This window comes from Microtus ochrogaster, unplaced genomic scaffold (assembly GCF_000317375.1).
Source record: "Microtus ochrogaster isolate Prairie Vole_2 unplaced genomic scaffold, MicOch1.0 UNK49, whole genome shotgun sequence".
In the NCBI taxonomy this organism is placed as follows: domain Eukaryota; kingdom Metazoa; phylum Chordata; class Mammalia; order Rodentia; family Cricetidae; genus Microtus; species Microtus ochrogaster.
The window spans coordinates 2162713-2183139 of NW_004949147.1; the positions used below are offsets into that span (position 1 = coordinate 2162713).

At 40.0% G+C, this 20427-nt stretch overlaps 1 protein-coding gene across 2 annotated transcripts in view; it reads left to right on the forward strand.

The window, feature by feature from the left end:
- Adpgk (ADP dependent glucokinase) overlaps positions 1-20427 on the forward strand; it is a 33642-nt gene that overhangs the window by 3390 nt on the left and 9825 nt on the right. For both annotated transcript variants that reach the window (XM_005369496.2, XM_005369495.2), the window contains exons 2-3: positions 3751-3976; positions 9196-9258. In XM_005369496.2, coding sequence (XP_005369553.1) covers positions 3751-3976; positions 9196-9258 — 289 coding nt within the window. The remainder of the gene's footprint in view (positions 1-3750; positions 3977-9195; positions 9259-20427) is intronic.

Below are 20427 nucleotides of genomic sequence, written 5' to 3' on the forward strand. Positions count from 1 at the left end.
AAAAAAAAAAAAAAAAAAAAAGGCAGTCCAGCTATTCCAAAGAATTGCTAATTCCTCCCAGGATGGGATAGTAGAAAATGCTCCAAGGAAATGGCATTTCATTTTCTGTTGTTACATAGTAATGAATCACCTCTAAACTTACTTAAAACTGCCTTATTTCTTGACCTTTTGTTATTCTAAGATATGATTGGGTTCAGCTGAGCACTTCTAGCATTTGGGGACTTCTACAGTTATAATAGGGTAATGACTGAGACTAGGTTTATCATTAAGATTGATCAAGGCTGGAATGACCACTGAGGTTTTCCATCTACAAGAGGCATCTTCTGGCTGTTCGGATTCTCAGAACAGGGAGACTAGGCTAGCCAGATGGCTTAATGTCTCATGATTTAACTATAGGATCAGATTTCCCAGAGTTTGGTCCACCTGGTTTTAAGGGGAGGGCACATGGGTTACTCCTTGGTGGGAGGAATATCAAAATTACATTGTAGCAAAACCATATGGATGGGACATCTTGTTGAGACCATGATAGAAAATATATTCCATGATAACTTGTGTGATAGATCTAGAGAGAAAAAGATTTCTTCTGATCAAGGCAAGGGAACAGATACATCTAAGCAAGGACCAAGTGTGGGAAAAGTCCACAGCGAAGAAGAAACGAGGAGGCATCGGTTGTGGTGTGCACACCTGTAATTGCAGCCCTGGTAGCTGAGGTGGGAAGAGGGTGTGTTTGGGGCCATCCTGGACTACAGTAGCAGGATTTGAGAATGAGAATGCTGAGAAGAAGGGAATCTTGGAGTTGGTGATGGAGAAGAGAGTAAAGCTTTATAAACAGGCGAGTGCTGCTAAAGTTCCTTGTTGTTGAAAATATCTGATGGGAATGGAAAAGATAGATTTTTGAGCAACTATTTTAACCTATTCTAACTGCTCAGCACCTTTTTGTGGCTAGCACAAAGCAACTAGCAACATTATTTCTTACCCAGAGGTGTTTAAATGTAAAGGTAGGGCATGGGGTTAGGGAGCAAATGTACTAAAATTTCATTTTGGAGTGAGGGTGGGTTGTAGTTTGACACGTGGATTCATTTCTCACTCAAAGCACATGGTTTAGTATGGTCCGTAAGGCAGGTTGTCTGGAGACCCTGATACTGGTAAAGAGGCCATTGTGGGGCTCTGGTGAAGGGAGGAAAGAACCCAAACCATTGCTTGGCAGTGATACTGGAGGGTGAGATTGGAGATGCTGGATAGCAGGGTGGATGGGCAGTTAAAGAAAGCAGGCTCTCCATACCAGGTCTAGCAACTTTATGAAGCAGGTGGTTCTAAGTGTTCAGTCATCACAAATGACAAGCTGTCTTAGAAATACTGGTTTCTGAGGTCACACACACACACACAGAGCCATCAGGTGCTGTAATAACAGTCAGTGTAAGACTTGTCTTTCCCGCTTCTGCTTCCGTATTTAGGCCCCACGGATACCAGAATAAGAGACAGAAAGAAAGGAGCCGGTTAAACTGGGCTGCAGAGGATTTGTGGGATTTCAGCTGAAGCGGCTTCTGAGAATGAGGCTGAAGTTAGGAGTTTGCTGAGGACCGGGACTGCTTACTTTTGAGATGCCAGTGCTTAAATGAAGCCCACCTTGACTTTCTAAAAATGTAACTCCTCCCTGCTTCTGAATTGGACCTGGGTATCTATTGCCTATGGGATAAAAATGAAGCCCTCGCCGGGCGATGGTGGCGCACGCCTTTAATCCCAGCACTCGGGAGGCAGAGGCAGGCGGATCTCTGTGAGTTCGAGACCAGCCTGGTCTACAGAGCTAGTTCCAGGACAGGCTCCAAAGCCACAGAGAAACCCTGTCTCGAAAAACAAAAAAAACAAACAAACAAACAAACAAAAATGAAGCCCTCAACCTCACATTGAGTCGAGTCTTTCTTTGCCCTGAGCTTTGCTCTCTCTAAATTCTCTACTCTAGATGAACATTCATGTTATAGACCTTTCCTCATAGCTTTGCTTACCTGTGCCTCCCGCGAGGAATTCAGTGTAGACGAATCTGAGTTTGAATTAAAGCTGCTCCAGTCTGTGGCTTTTGGAATGTTAGTTAATCTCTACTATAGCTCCTCTCAGCTGGAGCCATGACGACTAATAACTGAGCTCACAGCCCTTGTTGACTTGGTGTTCCTTATCTGAACATGCCCGTCCTGACTTTGGTGCCTCACTAGACACCATCCAGGGCATAGCACCCCCAGTCCTTGATTCTCTTCAGCCAGATATCTCGTGACTATGATTAGTTCTTTCGGTATCCAAGGCAGAGACTGTTAAAGCTAGAGTGAACTTTAGGAAACGTTTTACTGAGGATGCCATGGAGGGAAGTGATAAGAAACACTATCCTTTGAGACGTTTCAGCTTAGGGAGAAGAACGCTGTTCCCACCCGGTCTCTGCTCATAGACCAGGAAGCTAGGCTTCCAGTTCCTTCTCTAACCCCCTTCTTAGATAGACATTCGGTGTCTTTGTCCTGTTTGTTCCCTAATTGTTGGATTTTGTTCTCTCCATATCACACAACGATTTATATGTTTTGAAATTCTGCCCTCCTGTCAAGTGAGCACAATTTGTTAGTTTCTTTGTCTTAATTTCCTCTCCACAGTGAAGCTCTGGCAATGTGCTTGTTGATGTTGAAGGATGTTGTTAGCTTTAGAGGGAGAGTTTAACTGGTGACAGGGTGTGACAGGTACATAGAGTTATTAGTTTGGCATCTGCATATAAGTAGATGGTCAGTAACATTTTTCTGTTATTTTTAGGGATTTTTTTGTTTGTTTATTTTTTTATTTTTATTTATTTTTATTTTTTTTTTTTTTGGTTTTTTGAGACAGGGTTTCTCTGTGGTTTTGGAGCCTGTCCTGGAACTAGCTCTTGTAGACCAGGCTGTGTTTGCTTATTTTTGCTGAGGGTTTTACACTTAGACTTATCTAGGCTGTCCTGGAATTCACAGCAATCCTGTCTCAGCCTCCTAAATCCTGGACTTAAAGGCATAAGCCAACATACCTGGTCTTTTTTTTTTTTTTCTGAAACAAGGTCTTACTAAGTTGATGAGGCTTTATAATTTCATACAACCAACCAGGTGATGCTGTACTGGTTTCTCAACAGCCCTTTGAAGTGCATGGACCACTTCTGTGAACTCATGTCAAGTACTGAGCTACAACAAGGTTACAGGCCCGCCCAAGTCTTCCAAGCCATGCTCAGTTCTAAGATGCAGCTTCAGCTCGGAGTATTTGGTAGTTAGTGTAGTCTGCCCAATGTCCTGTCTTGTCTTTGGAGGAAAGTGTCTGACGGCTGCCTTTTGACAAGATTTTTTTTTTTTTTTGCACTTTAAAACATACATTAATTTATTAAATCTTTACTGTAACTTAACTTGTATTGTTGCCATTTTATAGTCAAGGAAACAGATTCAGAAGTTGAAGGGACTTGCATCCAGACAACATAGTTTTGCTAGCATCTTTGCATAAATGCATTTTTGTTCCCATGATATTGTTGATCTGAGTGCTGAGTACCTGCATTCTCAGTTTGTAGCTGACAATAAAAGTTTGCCTGACTCTGAAAAAGAGTTCCAATATGTATGTCCAGATAAAATCATTCTTTAGATATATGATGTTTGCTTTATTGTCCTGGTGTCAAACCTACACCAGCTGTCTGCAGAGCTGCTCTCTGTAGGTAAATTCAGAGTTGCCGCCCCATGCTTTAGCTTCCTTTCGTCTCTCTCCTTCCAGAGTTAATGCCTGTGTGGATGTGGTGATCTCTGGCGTGAAGCTTTTGCAGGCACTTGGTCTCAGTCCTGGGAGTGGAAGAGATCATGCTGTTCTGCACTCAAGAAGTGATCTGGAAGAAGCCTTTGTATACTTCATGGGGAAGGGAGCTGCTGCTGAGCGCTTCTTCAGTGATAAGGAAACCTTCCATGACATTGCCCAGACTGCATCCGAGTTCCCCGGAGCCCAGGTTTGCCCCAATTACCAGTGCTACAAACTTTGTTAAGGGAGGGAGATAGCCTTTTTTTTTTTTTTTTTAACAGGGTTTTTAGAAGCAGCTTTCTCAGTCAGGCATTGGTGGTGCACACCAATATCAGCACTCCAGAGGCAGAGGCAGGTGGATCTCTGAGTTCAAGGCCAGCCTGGTGTACAGAGGGAGTTCCAGGACAGCCTCCAAAGCTATGGAGAAATCCTGTCTCCAAAAAACAAAACCAAAAAAGGGCAGCTTTCTCTTTTCTCTTTCATTGTACACCAAGATCCAATTCTGTGGGTTGGCCCTTTTTGTAAAATTTTGTGTTGTGTATGTCATTAATCCTACTATTTCTTTTACTTGGATTTCTGTTCTGGGTCATACAGAACACCCTCCCTCCTTCTTTGTTACCAGACTAAAGGTTAGAAGTATGTATGTCTGTTCCTAGTTTAGGTTATAATTTATTTTTTCCATATTTGTTTGTGTTTCTATACTTTATTTTTTTAAATAAATGTATTTATTTATTTTACATCCCAGCCACAGTTTTCCTCCCTCTCTTCCTCCCAGTCCCTCTCCCCTCAGGTTATAATTTTTTATATATAGTTTGCAGTAATCTTAATATGTCTGAGTCCTTGCCAAGAAGGAAGGAAAAAAAGATAAGCCCACACAGAGCTCTGTCTAAATCCTTTTGGGAAGGGGTTTGGGAGTGTCTTCACCTTTATTTCGTCTGTCCAGACCAGAGTGTTTTGAGAGGGTGGAGGCTAATGTTCTGTGAGAAGGGCTGTCCTGTGTGTTAGGGAGTTGTCAGCAACCTCCCACTTCAGACTGCTAAGTGCAAAGCTCTGCTCTCCACTGTGATGGCCAAACTATCTCAGACACTCTCCTGTGTTTCCTGTGGGGAAGAGGCGCTGGCAGAATCACACTGTTTGAAATCTGCTGGTCTAGATTGGTAGTTCTCAGGCTGAAGTATGTGTTGGAATCCCTGAGGGGAGGTGGGATAGGGACTCTTAAAAGAAATTGCCACTGGTGTTCTGAGATCCTGTTCAGTCTGTGGAAACCTAGAGTTTTCTTTTCTAGCAAGTTTCTTGGTTAACACAATTGGATTGAGGACCTTGTTTTGAGAACCACTTGTTTATAGAGCAAAACACACTAGACATAGGAACTTCAGTATCTTTAGCTCACCTGTGATTATCAACAAAACCCTAGAACCCGCATGGTAGAAGCACAGTGTGTGGTAGAAGAGTCAGTTCTAGAGTTGGAGATGCAACCTTGGCTCTTCCCATCTCACCAGCATGCCTGTCCTCTACGTACCCTAGGGATGAGTTTTGGTTCTGATTTCTCTCATCCCAGCACCACTAAGCCCCAGTAATTCTTCCTCCTTATGTAGGGCCCTCATTTTATGCAAAAGACAGGTCTCACATAAGTATGAACCTGAATTCTGACTAGGGAAGTTTTTTGTTTTGTTCTGTTTTTATAGATTTATTTTTATTATGTATACAGTGTTCTGCTTGTATTCTGCCTGCAGGCCAGAAGAGGGCATCAGATCTCATTACGAATGGCTGTGAGCCACCATATATAGTTGCTGGGAACTGAACTCAGGACCTTTGGGAGAGCAGCCAGTGCTCTTAACTGCTGAGCCAGTTCTCCAGCCCTGCTAGGGAAGTTGTTAATATATTTTTAATTGGTACCAATCACAGGCAAACCTTGGTGACCATTTTGATTTTGATCCCTTTGAGATTTAAATTCGTTTTGTCTTCTGAAGTGGCCATCCTGAGCATTAGAAATGAGTGAGGCATTAGCCAGCCAAGTCTGTAAAGGACACAGTTGTCATATCCATCCGGACGGCTCAGCGCACCAGCAGAAGTCCTCTCTTGAAAGGGAACACTAGTCTTTATGATCCTGGTATTTAAGCCAGTTTGCTTTATGTCCTCTTCTGCTTTGATGGAGGGGGCAGGAATCCTATAGGAATTAAATTCTGCTTTTCGATGGTCCACATTATTTCTAAATGCTAGAAAAATGTCTTGCTTACCTTCTACTGATGCCTCAGTTTGGTACCTTTTCAAATTACCATCAGCTGTAAGGCTGGTGGCCTGATAACCAACAGATAAACCATCCTGTGGAAACGATGTGTCTGTTTTGTAGCAATCTTGAAATTTCCCTAACATTTCCTAGTGAATTCTTCTATCCATTGTAGTTAAGTAAAACGTTAAATCTGACATGTAGACTAAATTTGAGCTACCCATCACAGAAAATTCCAAATTTTTATGTAGAAAGCTATCTCTGTCCTGCATAAACAGATTGATTGACCTAAAGCACAGGGTGAGAGTAATGGCCAGCCTCTAGAGTAAGTTGTTTAATCTCTGCCTCTGCGTGGGTTAAGGACCAAAAAGATGGAGTGTTGCTCAGGGAGAACTTCTCAGGCTTCTTAACTGAACTGGCTGTTATTTGAGTTTCCAAGGCATCCGAATCCATGCTTAGCAATATGAAGTACCAGCTGGAACTGCCTGCTTTCTAGATGAGAGCTGCAGTGTGGAGAGACTAGGAGTTGTTCTGTGTGAGGGACTTTACCTGGGAGAGTTTATTACCAGGGCAGCCATTGTATTTCCCAACATGTCAGTGTGCTACTTCTACCCTCTCTCCAAACTTAGCAACAGACACTTACTTAGCCCATATCCTAAGAAGGTGATCCCTAACCTGAAGGAGCTAGTTGTGTTCCAGATGTTTATCACCTAAGAGCTGAAGCTGTATTAAATGCTATTCAAATTAGGTGGTAAGAGATCCCTAATCCTGTCTAGAGAGGACCATTTTGGAGACTGAGATGTCAGTGGGGAAAGGAGAGCAGAGACAGTATCATATGTTGTTGGAAAGGACTCAGGACTCTAATATAGAAGGGCAGGGTGTCCTAGCCAAAGGTCCAGGGACCCAGAGGAAGGCTGACTTGGAGAATTACCTTTCACCGCTGCAAGATAGGGGTGGAAGAGAGATCATGAGCTGAAAGCAAGAAAGGCTCTGTACACCCACTGTACACAGTGTCAATGTCAGCGTTCCTCCGTGATGCTGCTTCTAGTCTCTTGTGTCCGTTTCCCACAGTATCCCCTTGGTCCTTTCTTACACTTCCCTCTTTGCTGGCATTTCCTCCTTAGGCCTTTCCTTGTAGTAAATCTAATGTGGATTTGACACTGGGAAACAGGCAGCACAGCTACATACTTCACTGTCTATTCCTAAAGTGGATAACGTATAGAATACAAAGAGAGGATGTGATTAATTATTCATAATGCACATCTCTCCTTGGTGGGGTAATTTGTAAGCTGAAAAGTCTGGGAGCAATGTTTGTCCTTTATGCAGCTACACTTACCATAGAAACTGAAATTTAAGCTGTGTTGTTGGAGAAACTAGTGTGCAGCGCAAATTCTAATTGCTCTTACTTATAAAGACCCAGAGCCAGATATCAGGGTAAATGCTGAAAGATGAGAGAGACAAAGGAGCAAGCCACAACCAACTCTTATCTGCTGTCTCCTGTTTCCTCTCACCTTATATTCCCCTCTCCACCCAGCCATATCACTTCCTGCCTGTCTGTACAGACCTCCAGACCTCTATGGTTAACTAGCGGCTAACTCTGCGCTCTGATCTTCTGGCAAACTTTATTTGTTAGAGGACAAACAAAATATCACCACACTAGTGTTATTTAATTAAATGATCATAACTGGAAAATTTATGCATACAAATTGGAACCAAGCAAAGCAAAACTTACCTGTATTATAGACATTGAATTAAATAAAATACAAAATATATTTTAAAGGTACATTTTAAACTAGGCATGTTGGTTCATGCCTGTAATCTCAGCTCTTTGGAAGCTTGATATAGGAGGATTGCTGTGAGCTCAAAGTACCCTAAGCTACATAGCAAGACACTGTGTCACCCACTTCTCCACCCCAAAGTCCCCACAGAAAATTACATTTTAGAGCCCAGTGTGATGATGTGAACTCCTAATCTCAGCACTCAAGAAGGAGAGGAAAAGAACAAACAGATTAAATGACGAAAAACAAAACTGCGCAGCTACGTCTTAGGACTAAGGATGCAGCTGAAAGCACTCACAGGCCCTAGACTCCAGCACTGAGAGAAGGATGTGCTCAGGTATTGAGTGATATTTAGGAGAATGACATAGTCGTATGCTCCATTAAGGAATCACAGGATGTGGGATAAGGTACAGTCATACCTTTTGTGTTTTCTCTTCTCTGCTTTAACTGCCTGGAAGCTCAGGGCCAATTTGATCTAATTCAAACAGCCATACTGATTTTCATATTTATTCTCTCCATCTTTCCTTATTACTCCATGTCTGTTTTGTTTTGTTTGCTTTGAGACAGGGTCTCTCTGTGTAGCTCTGACTGTCCTGGAGCTTGCTTTGTAGATGAGACTGGCTTTGAACTCACAGAGTTAAGCCAGCTTCTGCCTCCAGAATGCTCGAATTAAAGGCATGGGCCACCGTGATACCTTGCTTTGTTTCTGTTTTATTAACCTCATTTGTAACCTTTGTTGTCAAGTCACCTCCAGGCTTGGTGCAGGTAGCCTGGTGATAGATACATGTGATCCTAGCTTATGGGAAGTGGACAGAAGGATCAGAAGTTCAGCACTAGCCTCAGCTACATAGGGAGCTTGAGGCTAGTCTGAGCTACATCAAACTCTGTCTCAAAAAACCAGGAAAAAAGAAAAATCAAAATATATTAGTGGGGGCCGGGGTGATATCTCAATGACTCCTCTTGCAGAGGACCAGAGTACAATTGCCAGCACCACATGGAGGCTCATATTTCCAGGGGATCCAATATCCTCTTCTGGCCTCTTCACGTATCACAAACATGTGGTACACAGACACAGACATAGGCAAGACACCCATAAACACAAAATAAAAACAATTCCGAAAAAAGAGTTAAAACTGCTGGGGTAGAAATGGACTGGTTTTTTTTTTTTTTTTTAAATATTTACTTATTATGTATGCAATATTCTGTCTGTGTGTATGCCTGAAGGCCAGACCTCTTTACAGATGGTTGTGAGCCACCATGTGGTTGCTGGGAATTGAACTCAGGACCTTTGGAAGAGCAGGCAATGCTCTTAACCACTGAGCCATCTCTCCATCCCCGAAATGGACTGTTTTTAACCTTAGAAATGATTAAGCTTGGGTTATGCACTTGTTTGAGTGCTGATAACCTTGAATTGTCTTACAGCACTATGTAGGAGGAAATGCAGCTTTAATCGGACAGAGGTTTGCTGCCAATGCGGACTTAAAGGTAAGTCACATTTCCAGATTAAAACATGTCTTTTTAAAATTTATTAGTTTTTATTTTATGTGCATTAAAATGCAGTGTTTTACCTGCATGCATGTCTGTGTGAGGGTATCAGATCTTGGAGTTATAGACAGGTGTGAACTGCCATGTGAGTGCTGGGAATTGAACCCAGGTCCTCTGGAAGAACAGTCAGTGCTCCTAACCACTGAGCCACCTCTCTAGCCCCAGTGTCTTTCAACTGGTGTTTCCTCAATGTTAAGAGCAAGAGTGGGTCTTGGTTTCTTTCTTTTTTTTTTTTTGCTTTTTCGAGACAGGGTTTCTCTGTGGCTTTGGAGCCTGTCCTGGAACTAGCTCTGTAGACCAGGCTGGTCTCGAACTCACAGAGATCCATCTGCCTCCCAAGTGGGGTCTTGGTTTCTTAATTCAGTCTGTGGGTCTACTTAAGCTTCTGGTGAGAAAGCAGTATTGTGTTGGGGATGAATGTAGTAACTAATGATGTTTGGGTACTTACCGTTTGTTAGATCAGTTCTTCTGCAGTCATGAAAGGATAGTTAATACTGCTATTGATAGGACTGTTCTTGCTTTCCACATAAGGAAATGGGAAGCCTAGAGGTATTCACACTAATACATATGGATGCTCAGATGCTATCTAGATAGCCTGACCTAAGAACCCATGTTCTGGTGAACATGTAATGGCTAAAAGCATGTGGATTCTGGAGTCAGGCTAAGTAGGAGATTAATATAAGTGATAAGAGAAAATGGAGTTGGTTGTGTTGGTAAACCTGGATCCAAAGTGCAAAAGCATGAGAGCTGTCAGGTGTGGTGACTCCAGAGACAGAAGCAAGTAAGGAGAGGTGTATATTCAAGTCTTAACTTTTTTGATGTAAGTAGACTTTTAAATGACCCCTATAGCCAGGTGTATGGTACACATCTATAATCCCAGAAAAATCACAAGTTTTGGGCCAGGTTGGAGTACATAACAAAACTCTGCCTCAAAAACAATCTCCCAAATAAATAAATAAATATTAATTATTTGCTTGTGATATGTGTAAAGTAAAATCTGAGTAAGTAGTGGGATAGATGTAAAGGGGAAAGCCAGCGTGACTGTAGTTGCCTTTGCACTGTAAAACAAAGTTTGGATTAGAGCTTTCAAAAAAGAAAAATATATATCCAAAACCAAAATGGTAAGCAGAGATTTAACAAAGATGATTTCAGTATAATAGCAATAGCCTCCAACTGTCCTCCCAATTCCACTCAGTGCAGAAGAAAACTGCTTACTCAGATGCTATTTTAAACCTTTCAAATGGACTCTCCTGAGGCTAGTGTTCGTTCTGTCTCTGCAGAAGCTAGCCTAGGACTACAAGACATTATAATAAACAAGCCTGGCCTTGAGAGTGGAAAAGACATGGCACTTGCTCTGTCCTTACTGCAGTCTCATGGTTTTATGATTCTCAGAATTAAGACGTCCTGAGAGGCTAAGTAGGGTGTCCAAGGTTACCTAAGCTAGAGAATGGAAGGGCTACAATGTAAACACTACACTCCAGACTGACTACCTTCCTCTACTGCTCTCAAAAATTCAGTTTAACTTGTCCAAATGCATCCCAATATGGACCAGATAGTACCTGAGAAATAGCAGAAATTAAGAACTAGGTTTTCAGCTGAGTGGTGGTGGCACACATCTTTAATCCCAGTTCTTGGGAGGCAGAGGCAAGTGGAGCTCAGTGATTTCAAGGCCACCCTGGTCTTGTGCTACAAAGCTGTAGCACAAATAATATAAACCAAGAGATAGATATTGCATTCAAGCTGAAGATAAGGAAAATAAAGCAGCCAAGCCAAGGAAATAATATTAACTGAGTAAACAGGAAGTGTGAGCAAATGATTTCCAAAATAAATGAGAAATGACAGAAACAGCTGGCTGCCTGGACAGTCACCTAAAATTCCTCTGCAATGTTGGGGCATCCATTTTCAGCCTAAAGGCCTAGAGTGTTTGACAGACTTTTCTGTGAAGAGGATTTTTGAAGGACTATCCTGCCTGTCTTGACAAGGTTTAGTGTCACTATCTTTTGTGTCCTGCTTGTCTCATTAGGATAGCGTACTGTCAGCAGCCTTGCCCAGCAGCTTACTTTTGCCACAAAGAAAATAAACTCCATGTGGATATTGTTCGATGCCCATTATCTATCTACTATGAAGTAGATTGTTACTACCAGAAGCAGACATGTCTCATTGTGAAAAAAAAAAACCTATGTTAATTAAAACATCTTAAATGCCATATTCTATAGATCTCTGAAGTATTTGAAGATGACCTGTCTATTTAAAATATATCTCTATTAGACCTTGAGAACATACTTAATATGACTACAAGTTTAATTGTACTAGGTGACTAATTACTAACCTGCATTTCCTCATTATCCTAAACAGTTGTGATAATAACTTTAAAGAACTAGAAATTTGGATTACATTATTAAATGAGTTGTATAGGTACAATACCTTGGACAAGATTAGAAACATAAATACAGTATGTTTTAACAAAATTAATCTCAAATTTGTATCAGTATGCAAAATTTGTATAATATACAATAATAATATATAAAAATCTAATCCAAAATATTTGAAATTAGTAGTTGCTTTTTAAAAGTAGATTCAATAATTAATTTTGTTTTATCATATCTATATTCTCCTTTTTTTCTTTTCAGAGTAGATTCAGTAATCTACCCTTTTATCATATCATATCATTCTCCCTTTTTTCTTCTCAAAAGAGGAACTCCGAATCTCCTTTGTTCAGCTTTCCTCCTGTTTCCAATCACAAATTGTAACCAACCCCCAACAATGACAAATATCTATAACCCATTGAAAGACCAAAACCCACCCACCCGTACCTCTTGGGAATGTGGGTGTCATAGTCTTAAATTTACTTCCTGCTGTCTGAGGGCAATGGTATCTTTAGGGGATCCTGAAGAGAAAAATTTGGGTTAATTGTCAAGTCCTGGGAGAGGCAGCTCTATCATTTTTTGTCCAGTCTCTGTGTAATGGAAAAGTGCAGGGCTGGTCTCAAGTCCTGGCTAGAGTAGTCTGTAAGGCTGGATCTTCTCAGTCAGCCACCTCAAAATTGTTCTGAACAGTTTGTAGTTCAAAGCCAATCTTTAGATAGTGTTTTTCAACTTAGTGGTGTTATCATAGTCCTGGAGGAATTGTCGTTGTGGGGCCCCATCCTCCTTTCAGAGACTTCAGAGGTCACTGTTAAGCATGGTCATGACTCACTGCAGAAAACTAATAGAGACTCAAACCCCAAATAATGTACCAGAAGGTAAATAAAGCCTTTTTCTAGAAGTAGTTAGTATTCTATACAACTGTTAACATCATGATATAAGGATATATGTGTGTGTGTGTATATATATACATATATATGTGTGTACATATATATATCATGTATATGATATATAAATGTTGTAAATCTTGGGATACTATTTATACCTTAAGAAAAACTGTTAAAGAGTCAAAATAAAACCAAAAGATTATGAGATTAGTGGCAATAAAATAGTTCTTTTTTTTTTTTTTAAATATTTATTTATTATGTATACAATATTCTGTCTGTATGCCTGAAGGCCAGAAGAGGGCGCCAGACCTCTTTACAGATGGTTGTGAGCCACCATGTGGTTGCTGGGAATTGAACTCAGGACCTTTGGAAGAGCAGGCAATGCTCTTAACCACTGAGCCATCTCTCCAGCCCCAATAAAATAGTTCTTAAATTTTTGTTTTTCTTCTGTCCCTTATCAGGTGGCTCTTCTGACATGAGACAGAGATTTTGAATTCTACTTTAATAAGCATGCTTGGGTTTAGAGAAGGAGAGCCACACTCCAACTTCAAAGACAGCTTTAATCTTTAATTGGACTGGACTTCAAAAAGACCATTTACATTATATGTTTGTAGAGAACAGCAGAAACAAACATTTGGGAAGATTTATGAAATTTCATCCTGTTGGAAAGGTGATATACCAACAGGCCAATTTGCTCTTTTTTTGTTTTGTTTTGTTTTGTTTTTTGTTTTTTTTTTTAAGATGATTTGTCCTTTTTCTTCAGATGTCTCATTTGTCCACTGTAGTAATAAGAGCGGTGGGCTGCGTCCCCGGCACCCGGCCGCCCCCACGGCTAGCTTTACCCGACATTATTACACGGAAACTGTATTCTTTTAAACACTGCTTAACCCATTAGTTCCAGTTTCTTATTGGCTAGCTCTTACATATTAATCTAACCCATTTCTATTAATCTTTGTAGCCCATAAGCTGGCTTACCAAGAAAGATCTTAACCTGCGTCTGTCTGGAGTGGGAGAATCATAGCGACTCACTCACTCAGATTCTTTCTCCCAGCATTCTGTTCTGTTTACTCCGCCTACCTAAGGGTTGGCCTATCAAATGGGTCTAGGCAGTTTCTTTATTAATGAGAAATCACCCCACATCAGTCCACTAGTCTTCAGATTCCTTAGCTGTATTCCTTCACTCTCCTGAAAAGACAAAAATAAAACCCTTCCCCAACCCTAATTTTGGGGAGATTCTCTTTTGACATGCCATATCTGATAAAATGAAAAGATTTGTTAGTTTTATAGGTTAGTTTAGATTAAACAGCCATGCTGTTTGATGAACTATCATCATCTCTTCTAATTAAGAAGTGTCTCTTGTTCAAATTGAACCTTTATCAATTTTGATAGTATCCATAGTTTTTCTTCTCCTGTGGAAACAAAAACAAAACCCTTCCCCTAATGTAACTCATGTCCTGGTTTCCATTCTGAGGTCAATATATCTTTAAAGTATACTGGCTGATTTAATTCCATAGTTTTTTCTAGTATTCACTGTCTCTCCACAGCTGTTGTTCCTTTCTCACTAGCAATTCTAAAACTCAAAGTTAATAAGGCATTATGCAATCTATTTCTGGGGGTCTTGCATCCCTTTCTGTTTATTTAACATATCCTTTGGAGTTCAATTTGATCTTTCTATAATTGCCTGGCCTGTATAGTTGTATATCTGTAATATGCTTTATATTATAATAAGCAAATAACAGTTTCATTTTCTTAGAGATATATGCTGGAGCATTGTCTTTATTTGTACAGGAATACCCATGATGGCCATAGCTTCCAGAAAATGGTGTGATTACTGAGTCAATCTTTTTTGAACTCGAAGGACTTTGATTCATTTTACTTAAATTTTCTGATTTGCAACCTGCCTTACCTGATTTATTTGCATCAGTATAGAATATAGGGTCTCCAGATACTGATTTTTCCCATATAATGTGAAGAAGGATCCAGTTGGTTCTCTTTGTGAGTTGAATTCTCCTGCTTTTGGAATATTTGTTGTTAATCTCTCCTAAAAAATTACTTCAAGATCTTTCCTAGGGTTCACTTTCTTCCTATAATTTGTCAATTTCATCATTAGCGAATGGTACTACAATTTCTGCTGGGCCTGTTCTGTTAATTGATGAAGTCTCAATTTTCCATTTAGAATTAACTTAGAGACCTTTTCCACATAAGTTTTTTAATTTTTTACTTGGTTTGTGTGGCAAAAAGATCCACTCTAAGATAATATCTTACCTCTGTGTTAAAATTTCTGTAGGTGAATGTTTGGAGGGTAATATGACCAGAATGCAGTTAAGATTTGGATCCACATAATCTACATGTGCCTTCTGTAATTTCTTATCTATCAAAGCCATTTCTCTCTCAGCATGAGCTGATGGTTTCCTGGGACTATTTACCATCTTATCACCATCTAAGGTTTTGTTTAAATTACTCAGTTCATCAGGCTTTATCCCAATAGTGGGCTGTGGATTGGAAATGTCTCCTAGCAATCTTTGAAAGTTATTAAGAATCTATAATTGATCTCTCCTAATTTGTACCTTTTGGGGTCTAATTTTTTTGTAAACCTATTTTATAACCAAAGTAATTAATAAAATATCCTTTTTGTATTTTTTCAGAAGCAATTTGTAATCCCTAGCAAAGCAAAATTTTCTTTACTTCTTCAAACATTCCTTCTAAAGTATCTGTATTTTATTAAACTGATAAGATGTCATCCATATCATGGTAAACTATAGATTGAGGAAATTTCTTACATATTATTTCCAATGGCTGACATATAATATTGGTATAGGATGGCCTATTTAACAGTCCCTGTGGGAGAACCTCCCATTGATATCTCTTATCAGACTGAGAATTATTGTAAATAGGCACTGTGAAGGCAAACTTTTCTCTATCTTTTTCTTTAAAGGTATAGTGAAGAAACAATCTTTTAAATCAATAGCTATAAGACCATAGAAAAGGCAAAGGAATTCCAGAGTGTAGAGAACCCATTGGCTGACTCACCTTATTAACAATTCTTAAAACTGTTACCAGTCTCCATTTTCCAGCTTTCTTTTTAATAACAAATATAGAATTTCAAGGACTGGTTGATTTTTCAGTATGCTGAGAGCATTTAGTTGCTCCTGTACCAGATGTTTTAAAGTCTGCAGTTTCTCTGTAGTTAAAGGCCATTGCGCAACAGTTTTGTCTGTTGACCATTTTAAAAGTAGGGCTGTTGATGCCTTTGGAAATTCAGCAGCTGTTGTACCCTGTTCTTGTACAACCTGAGCGGTCGGTGACCATTTTTTTATAATAACTTCTAATATTTGTTCCAGAAATGTAGGTTAATTTATGGTTTGTTTCTAAGATTTGGAGAATATTAATCTGAGTATTCCATGTAACAAATCATGTTCCCACAAATTCTTTGCTATGTTAGTCACATATGGCCTTAATTTTCTTTCCCGTCCTTCTGACTTTATACATTTGATCTATCTCACGCTCTGTTTTACCCGAGATAAAGTTCTGATCCCTAAAAGCTGAACATTTACCTCCTGAAGAGGCCAATTTGGATACCAAGATTCTGGTCAAATTATTGTTACATACACACCTGTGTTTACCATACCTTTGATGACAACATCATTTATTCGTATTTTTAATTTTGATCTTTGTTCATTTATATGTTTGTCAAAATACTCATTCTATTGTTTCTCCTGAATTTTTTGTTCTCTCTTTTATAGCTGTTCTATTATCCAGAGCAGTATGGTTTCTTACAATAGGCATTATGTTCTTTAATTGCTCTGGGAAGGAGTTTTCCTCTGTGATGACAGGAAATGACAGGACCAGATTTGGCATAGGGGCCCCTCAAAGAGTTTCCCTATGGCAAAGGGTTACTTTGAATATCTCTTGGCTGATCTACATTCATTAGTCCAATGTCTGCCTTTGCCACACCTGCATAATCTAGAAGGGAAGGCATTCTGTTTGGATTATGCTTAGAAAAAAAACATTGTTTCTAGGAATATCCTGTTTATAATCTCTTTTGAGGTGACTTTGTTTGCATCAATTATAAACACTTGACATTTTGATTTTTCCTCAAACCTCTGGAAATCACCTCTCCTAGCCTAGCATCATCATTGTCATGAGATTTAATATTGATTATATCTCAGATCCATTCCTCCAAAGGTCCTGACCTTGCCTTTTTTTTTATTTTTATTTTTAATATTTATTTGTTTATTTATTTGTCATGTATACAATAGTCTATCTGTATGTATGCCTACAGGCCAGAAGAGGGCACCAGACCCCATTACAGATGGTTGTGAGCCACCATGTGGTTGCTGGGAATTGAACTCAGGACCTTTGGAAGAGCAGGCAATGCTCTTAACCACTGAGCCATCTCTCCAGCCCCCTGACCTTGCCTTTAAAGGCCTAATTATCCTTTTGCATTGAGAATTAGCATATTCAAAAGCCAGAGATTCAATTATCACTTGTCTAGCTTCTAGATTTGGTATCATTCTATTACTGCTGAAGTCAATCTTTGTAAGAAATCTGTGATGGTTTCCTTTGGGCCCTGTATAACTTTAATAAATGAGTCAAATTTTTTTTCTACTTCTCCAGTTCTGTCCCAAACATTCAAATATGCTACATGGCATAAAGCCAGGGTGTGATCATTATATAAAGATTGCCTTTCTATAGTAGCATAATCTCCTTCTCCAAGAAGTTGATCTTGGGAGATTTCTATACCTCCAGCTTTACTCCATTGTTCAATAGTGTTAGCCTCATCTCTGAACCAAATACTCCATTGGGATTGTGAACCAGGCTCTAAAACAGCTTTAACCAAGTTTATCCAGTCTTTTGAGATAATTCTATTACAGAGTAACCACAAGTTTAATATTTGCTTTGCAAAAGGTGAATACATACCATATGACACTATGACTTCCTTGAATCTCCTTAAATCTAACTTTGGCACAGGAGCCTTTTCAGCTCTTCAGAGCCTCTATCTGGCAATTTCTATAAGGTTACTGAATATATTAAGGTTGGTTGTTTGAAAAACTTAGGCTATTCCTCTCTAACCTTATAATGCAATGCTGAAATTGGTTGTCATTTAAATTCCTCTGGATCTGAATATCTCTATGTCTGTTTTATTTAGTTTTTCTAAAGACTGTATCTTGGCAGTCAAACCAAACAACTTTTTAAGAGATAAACCAAGAATTATCAAAACAACAACAAGGATTATCAAAGTGATAATTAACAGTACGCCAATCCTGGCTATATTGATTATCCCTTCATTTAGTTGTTTCACTTTTAAATCATGCATTACATAATCATACAGAGACCTAACTTTCTCTATTGTAATTGTGTTTCCCATTTTTTAAGATGGGAAAAAACTCTCTCTTTGAACTAATTTCTACCTTAAAAAATTCCCAATTTTCTTAGCAGATCTCTACCAGTGATGATGAGTATGTGAGGCTTATTGCTGCTGTGTAGAATAATAAAAACCTGACTGGATTTCAAGGCAGCTACCTAGTTTGGCAGCAGCTTAATAGGGGGATTCAGGAAAGCCCACCAGGAGAGAAGAAAGCAAAACCTACACTCTGGCCACGTGTAGCTCTGGTCCAGCCACCAGCAAATGGCTTTTTTATAAATTTGCACCCCAAAAGTTGAGTGCCAGATATAGCACAAATAATAAAAGCCCAGAGACAGATATTGGGTTCAAGCTGGAGATTAGAAAAGCAAAGCAGCCAACCACGAGAGAGTTCTACCAAGGCTCAGACAAACAAAGGCATGGTCCCATCCTCAGTATGACTGCAGACTGCAGTGAGCTCTTGTCTCCTCCTGCCTTATATAACTCTCTGCCCAGCCATACCACCCCTGTCTCCACCACCCTAGTGCTGGGATTAAAGGTGTGTGACTCCCTAGTTCATGGAGCACCTTTGTGTGAGTCTCTTTCTCTTTTTAGACAGATTGAGTCTCATGTAGTCCAGGGTGGTCTTGAGTCCTGGGATTAAAGGTGTTTGCCACCACTCCCTGATCTCTAGTGGCTTAACTCTGCACTCTGATCTTCAGGCAAGCTTTATTTATTAAAACGCAAATAAAATATCACTATACAAACTGAGTTCCAGGACAGCCACGATTGTTACACAGAGAAGCCCTGTCTCAAAAAACCAAAAAAGGAACTAGGTTTTCCAGAGGTGCTAATAAGAGCTAACCCATACGTAGTTCTTACCACAGCCCAGGCACTGTTGGAAGTGCTACTCACATATGCACACACTCACTCCTGTAACCCTCACCAGTGCCTGTAAGAAAGTCCTCTTTTTATTTTCCCCCTTGGAGATAGGAGAGTGAGGTGCACAGAAGTCAGAACAGCTCATTGCCTATTGTTAAGTAGACCAGCTTCAGAACTGTAGTCCGTTTCTTAGAAGTAGACCTGGGAAGTCTAGTAAAGGCCAACTTAGTGCAGCAGTGAAAGTGAAGTCAGGTGGCAGAAGAGAAGCAGTGCCTTTAAAAAGACATGTGTGCATACATACGTACATGTCCAGCCAGGGCTCTTGGCCATGGAGCCATCCAGGGCACCCCCCCCCTTTTTAAAATATTGACTTGTCCTTTCTTAAATATTGATATTCATTTTTATTTATTATTTTTGAGACATAGTTTCTCTGTAGCTCTGGGTGTTCTGGAATTTGGGTAGACCAGGCTAGCTTTGAACTCAGAGATCTACTTGTGTCTGCCCACCAAGTACTGGGATTAAATGCATGTGCTACCATGCCTGGCTTTCTTTTTTTTTTTCTTTTTTTAATATGTTGCTGGGCCTTGTGCATGCTGGAGAAGCACTATACTACCAAGCTACACCCCTAGCCTCATTTTTCAATATTAAATCACCTTTGTATCCCTGGGGTAAACTGTTTATGATGCATTACTCTTTTGTAATTTCTTGAGTTCTGTTTACTAAACTTTTGTTTAAAATGTTTATGTCAGTTTCCATGGAGAGATAGTGATTTGTATTTTTCTTATAAAGTCTGGTTTTGCTATGAGAATAATAATGCCATTCTATAGTAGAATAAGTTGAGATTATTTCCTCTGCTTCCAGTTTTGTTTTGTTTTTAGTCTATAAGGGGCAAGATGCTACAGAGAAACTATGTCTCAAAAATAAATAAATAAAAAGGAATATCATGTACGCCCCATGCGCAATTCACTTCTAGAGGTCAGAAGATAAGTCCTCCAAGTTGGATCTCTCCCTCCATCATATGGATTCTGGGGATCAAATTAGGCTGCCAAGCTTGGAAACAAGTCGTCCCCCCATTTTTCGAGACAGGGTTTCTCTGTAGCTTTGGAGCCTGTTCTGGAACTAGCTCTTGTAGACCAAGCTGGCCTCAAACTCACAGAGATCCGTCTGCCTCTGCCTCCTGAGTGCTGGGATTAAAGGTGTGCACCACCACTGCCCGGCCAACATCCTTTTTTTAAATGAGTATGGGTGCTTTGCTTGCTTGTATGGACTTGCAGGTGGTTGACAGCTGTCATGTAGGTGCTAGGTATTGGACCTAGTTCCTCTGAAAGAGCAGCTAGTGCTCTTAACCATCATGCCATTTCTCCAGTCCTACACTGAATGTCTTTATCACAGTTATGTAAATCTTTTCCAGGAAGACAAACAAAAGTCTCTTCACCCCAATTAGGGCACCACCAGCAGACCAAAGTAAGGCATACACTCAAATCTAGCTTGCAGAACCAGTGAGTTTACTTAGTGTTGCTTTTAAGAGTGTGGGTGAGTTTAATCCCAGCACTCGGGAGGCAGAGGCAGGCGGATCTCTGTGAGTTCGAGACCAGCCTGGTCTACAGAGCTAGTTCCAGGACAGGCTCCAAAG